The 6,055-nt window shown below is 48.8% G+C and overlaps 1 protein-coding gene across 1 annotated transcript; it reads left to right on the forward strand.

Annotated features, from left to right (window-relative positions):
* Positions 1–3,049: 3,049 nt before the first annotated feature.
* LOC133393772 (uncharacterized) lies at positions 3,050–5,134 on the forward strand. Its single transcript, XM_061660154.1, has 2 exons — positions 3,050–3,370; positions 4,158–5,134. The coding sequence occupies exons 1-2, from the start codon at positions 3,050–3,052 to the stop codon at positions 4,293–4,295; spliced, it is 459 nt and encodes a 152-aa protein (XP_061516138.1). The 3' UTR covers positions 4,296–5,134.
* Positions 5,135–6,055: the final 921 nt, after the last annotated feature.

The following is a 6,055-nucleotide window of genomic DNA, read 5'->3' on the forward strand; positions in this document are numbered from 1 at the left end:
GCGATCCGCAAGCACAACACCAAACACTAACCCGTTGGCAGGGATAAAGCTTCCCACCATCTCACTTCCTGAGTTCGATGGTGATTACATGCAATGGCTCACGTATAGGGACACTTTTGAGGGATTAATTCACGAAAACATGGAACTACCACCGATACAAAAGTTTCATTATTTACGAGCTTCCGTGAAAGGCGAGGCCGCAAAGGTGATCGAAGCAATCACGATCAGCGCAGCCAATTACGAGCTAGCATGGCAAATGCTCACCGAACGATACTCGAATGAGTATTTGTTAAAGAAACGGCATCTTCAAGCACTTTTTGGTATGGCCACCGTTAAGAAGGAGAGTGCATCAACCCTTCACCATCTTGTGGACGAGTTCGAACGTCACAAGAAAACGCTCAATCATCTAGGTGAAAAAACGGAGGCATGGAGCTGCTTGTTAGAACACTTAATGTGCACAAAATTGCCTGCCTCCACATTAAGAGATTGGGAGGAAAATGCCTCAACTAGCCAAAATCCTAGTTACGAAGGATTAATCGCATTTTTACAGCGCCGTATGCGAGTGTTGGAAACCCTACAGGTAAACATTACCGAAGCTCCCCCTACCGTGAACCAAACGCACTACGCACATAAACATGCTCCGCCTATGCGCTTAGCAAGCTTTCCGTCAACATCACACGACACACGCACATGCCCTTTATGCCACTCCGATCACAATTTAACGAAATGCCCCCGTTTCATGCAAATGTCACCGGAGGAACGGTACCGAAACACAATGACACTGAAATTGTGCTTGAATTGCTTGCGCGACAATCACCGTGTGCGTGATTGCTCATCGCAATACAAGTGCAGACACTGCAATTCAACACACCACTCGCTTTTACACTCTTCACAAAATTACGGCACATTTTCCACTGCAAACACGTCAGCTGCGCAAAATGCTTCCGTACGCAACACACACAACACAGACGATCACACGGCAAACACGCAACGCACTTATGCAGCAGCATTGAGGCAAACTACGGAACAAGTTCTGCTTCAAACTGCACTAGTAAACATTGTTGATGCACATGGCATAATGCATCCTGCACGCGCACTTTTAGATAGTGCCTCCCAGCCAGATTTGATGAGTAGCCGTTTTGCTAACCGGCTAGGTATCAAATCGGGCACGGTCGATATCACGCTGATTGGTGCTGGTCAATCGTCCACCCCGGTGCGGAAATCGATGCGCACCACGGTGTCATCCAGAGCGAGCCCTTATGCGATTAACGTTGAGTTTTTGATAGTCGAGAAGCTTATTGCTGACCTGCCCGCACATGATGTGCCCACCAGCGGCTGGAAATTACCGCCACATATCATATTCGCCGACCCCCATTTCGAGAAGTCGGCACCGATCGACATTATTCTCGGTGCCCGGCACTATCACACGTTCTTTGTAAGCGGGGCGCAATATAAAATGTCATCGAATCTACCAGTCCTGATGGAGAGCGTATTTGGCTGGGTCGTGAGTGGATCAGCATCTACCTCTCAGCCAGCAACATCCAATGCTTTTCACACTTCATCCGTGGTGTGTATGGTTTCACTAGAAGAATCAATAGAGCGTTTCTGGAAAGTAGAAGAACTACAGGTTAACGATGGCTATTCTCCTGAGGATCGCAAATGTGAGCAATTTTACAAGGATACAACACAGCGAGATGAAGCTGGTCGTTATATGGTATGCTTACCTAAACAAGCAGACTTCGATGTTAAGCTTGGCCTTTCGAAGGCAGCAGCATTAAGGCGGTTTAGTTTGTTAGAAAGGAGGTTAGAACGAGATCCAAACGTAAAAGCGGCGTACCATGATTTCATGCGTGAGTATCTGGAGCTTGGGCACATGTCACGCATAAAAAATCCCTCCGACGACGAACGCGCGTATTATCTGCCTCACCATCCCGTGTTCAAAGCCGCTAGCTCCACAACAAAGGTTCGCGTGGTATTTGATGGTTCAGCTAAGACGTCCACCGGCTTTTCGCTAAACGAGGCGTTATGCGTCGGCCCTGTCGTGCAGGACGATCTGCTCGACATAATTTTGCGCTTCCGCACATATAAGGTAGCCGTTGTTGGAGATATTGCGAAAATGTATCGACAAGTATTGCTCCATCCTAACGACCGGAAATTTGTACGCATTTGCTTTCGATTTTCGCCTCACTCGCCAATCGAATATTTTGAGCTGAATACGGTTACTTATGGCTTAGCCCCCTCATCATTCTTGGCAACCAGAACATTGCTGCAGCTTGCAAACGATGAGGGCGCCTCTTGTCCCAATGCTGCAGCTGCTTTGAAAGCTAACTTCTACGTTGACGATTTCATCGGTGGTGCTGATTCCATCGGAAATGCTCGCCAATTGCGAATCGAGCTTTCTCAATTGCTCGCCAAAGGCGGCTTCGAGCTGCGAAAGTGGACATCCAATCAGCTCGAGGTGCTCGCCGGTTTAAATGCGGATCAAATCGGCACACAGTCAGCGCGGCAATTCTTACCACACGAGACGGTAAAGGCTCTTGGTGTTTCATGGGAGCCAGAGCATGACGTTTTATCCTTCGAATCCGCAATATCCAGTGATGTGTCCATTCCGACAAAGCGATCCATTCTATCCAACGTAGCTCGCATGTTCGATCCGCTGGGCCTGATCTCCCCGATTGTCATTCGGGCCAAGATGATGTTGCAGGAATTATGGTTGCAGAAAGCTGGTTGGGACGAGTATGTTCCAGATACTATCTGTAAGAAATGGAAAACAATACAAGAAGATTGGCAACTCATCTCTAAATTCAAGGTTAGTCGTTATGCGCTTCTACCTGGTGCGCGTATTCAGCTACATACCTTCTGTGATGCATCGGAGGCAGCATATGGAGCCTGCATTTATGCGCGTTGTGAAGGCGAAGGTGGGCAGATTCGCATAACGTTGCTTTCTTCCAAATCGCGTGTGGCACCGCTCAAGCGCGTCACACTACCCCGCCTTGAACTATGCGCTGCTGTATTAGGAGCACACCTGCATCACCGAGTAAAGAAGGCGATGGGGACCAACGTTGCAGAATCTTTCTTTTGGTCGGATTCCACCATCACCTTAACCTGGATCAGCGCCACACCCAACACATGGGCAACGTTTGTGGCTAACCGGGTATCTGAAGTGCAGCACTACTCACACCCGCGGCAGTGGAGACATGTACCCGGCGCGTCTAATCCTGCTGACCTGGTTTCACGAGGCATGTCAGCCGCTGATTTCCTGAAAAGCAAACTGTGGAGCTTCGGTCCGGATTGGCTATCTTTGCCCGCTTCCATCTGGCCCAACTCTAACCCGGAACCAGCCAACGAAACGAATCTAGAGATTCGCCAGGTGAGTGCTGCCGTTGTAAACACAACCACTAATCATCCTTGGTTTGCGTTGTGTTCTAGCTACAAGCGATTGCTGCGTATCGTATCATACTGCATTCGCTTCACACGTAACGCTAAGGAAAAGGCACGCACTCAGCGAACAGCAGCACAGCACCCCGCACCTTTAATCGTCACACCCGAGTACATGGAAACAGCAAACACTGTGTTAAGCCGCCTAGCACAGCAGGATGCATTTTCAGCTGAACTCGGGCAGCTCAAAAAGGGAAACGAAGTCATGAGGCAATCACCTTTACGTGCACTAAGTCCATTCCTTGACGAACAAGGCATCATCCGTGTAGGTGGACGTTTACGACTATCTCAACTTCCCTACCAAGCGAAGCATCCTGTTTTGCTTCCCAAGAAACATCCGTTCGCGCAATTGATCGCAAAGTATCAACACGAGGAGCTTCGTCATGGAGGAGGAAGGCTGCTCTTATCTCGAATTCGCGAAGAGTTTTGGCCGTTAGATGGAAGGCATCTTGTTAAGCACATTGTGCAGAATTGTTTTCGGTGCATTCGACAGCGACCGACACTTGAACAGCAACAACTTGGACAGCTTCCAGCGCAGCGCATCACTCCCAGCCGGCCTTTTAGTGTTACCGGAGTGGATTACGCCGGTCCATTATACCTGAAGCCAGCCCATAAACGAGCCGCCCCGGGAAAATGCTACCTCTGCGTGTTTGTGTGTTTTTCCACTAAGGCCGTACACTTGGAGCTGGTAAGTGATCTAACTACTGCTGGTTTTTTAGCTGCATTACACAGATTCACAGCACGACGCGGTTTACCGGCACACATACATTCGGACAACGGGAAAAACTTCGAAGGCGCGGCGAGGGAGCTTCACGAGCTGTTCGAAATGTTTCGCGATGAACAGCAGCTACATCTAATTGTGACAGATTGCACTAACCGCGGCATCAATTGGCACTTCACCCCTCCCAAGGCACCACATTTCGGCGGATTGTGGGAAGCAGCTGTGAAGACCGCCAAGCGACACCTTTTTCGGCAGTTAGGCAGCACGCGACTATCCTACGAAGGCTACACAACTGTCCTACATCAGATTGAGGCGGCGATGAACTCGCGTCCTCTCCTACCTATGTCAGACGACCCTAACGAGCTATCGGCACTTACCCCAGCGCATTTCCTCGTGGGCACATCGATGCATGCTGTCCCCGAGCCGGACTACACCCATCTTCGTTCCTGCACCCTCAGCGACTTGCAGAAGTGGCAAGTAATGGTGCAGCGCTTCTGGAAGCACTGGACGACGGAATACCTGCAAGAGATGCAACGTGATAACACCATGGCGAAGAGGAACGACAGCATCTTACCTGGCAGACTGGTTATCCTGAAGGATGATTTCCTCCCCCCAACCCGTTGGCCACTCGCACGTATCGTACAGGTGCACACCGGAGACGACAAGCTGACACGGGTAGTAACACTGAAAACATCAAAAGGTATCGTAACTCGTCCGATAACAAAAATTTGTATCTTACCTGTGGCAGAGGCCGACGAGAGCACATGCACCTAATTTCTGTTTATTTTGATTGTTTTTGTTTTGTTTGTTGACTTGCGTCAAGGGGGGGAGGATGTTCAGGCACAGCCCTGTCACTTCATATCGTGCTTAACGAAACACGAACATTCTTCGTTCAATATCGAGTGTTCGGCTCGATCGAGTAGTTTATAAATAACAGTGTATGTCGCGAATAAACTCTCTCTTCCAATTTTGCTGCACAACGAATAACTGCTGGTAAATATTAAAGGTTTGAAAGTTACACCGAAACGCGGAAAATAAATTATCCGAAATAGTGAGATTGAACAAGCATTTTCCACTGACACGCAGTCATGCGATGAAATTCAACAGTATCAGGATGCACGATACATCTCAGCCTCTCAAGCTATGTGGGTTACATTTGGTTTTGAGATGCAGGCCAAAACGGTGACCGTCGTTCAATTGCCCATACATCTGGAACACCAACATCGTATCACGTTCCAGCCAAACGAAAATGTAAATTCTGTGTTAGAACGAGGTCATCATACCATGTTAACGCGCTTTTTCCAGCTGGCAGCAAATGATCCTGGCGCACGGAATCTAACGTACCAAGAAGTCCCAACTTACTATCGGTTTGATAAACCCACTCATCGATTGCCATGGTACGACGGACCAGGAATGCAATGGGTCCCACGCATTAGAGAGTTCTGTATCGTGCTTGGTCGAATGGTGTACTGCTCTATGTCACAAATGGAACGGTATTGCCTACGATTGTTGCTGTGCTACCGCAAAGGTCCAACTTCATTCGAGGACCTGCGGACTGTCGACGGAACTGTGTTTGCGAGCTACCAAGAAGCAGCAACAATGGCTGGACTATTTCAAGACGATCTCGAATGGGATCGGGCCATGCAAGAAGCCGTCACATTTCAAATGCCTTCCCAGTTGCGCAATTTGGTTGCAGTTATCCTTTCTCAAGGATTGGCACAGAATCCTCGCCGCCTATGGGACACATACGTAGATCATCTGTGCGAAGACTTTCATTGGCAGCATCGTGACCGCTACACATCGGAAGAATCTGATCAAAATCGTATACTGCGTGCACTGGAACAGTTTCAGGCTCTCCGTCTAATCGAAAAATACTTACGGGAAAGCACACCATCA

Source organism: Anopheles gambiae, chromosome 3 (genome assembly GCF_943734735.2).
Source record: "Anopheles gambiae chromosome 3, idAnoGambNW_F1_1, whole genome shotgun sequence".
NCBI classification, from domain to species: domain Eukaryota; kingdom Metazoa; phylum Arthropoda; class Insecta; order Diptera; family Culicidae; genus Anopheles; species Anopheles gambiae.

Coding starts and splice junctions, on each gene's coding strand:
- LOC133393772 (XM_061660154.1), top strand. CDS start 3,050: ATGGGGACCAACGTTGCAGAATCTTTCTTTTGGTCGGATTCCACCATC. Junction 3,371..4,157: donor CGAATCTAGAGATTCGCCAG/GTGAGTGCTGCC, acceptor CTGGTTTTTTAG/CTGCATTACACAGATTCACA.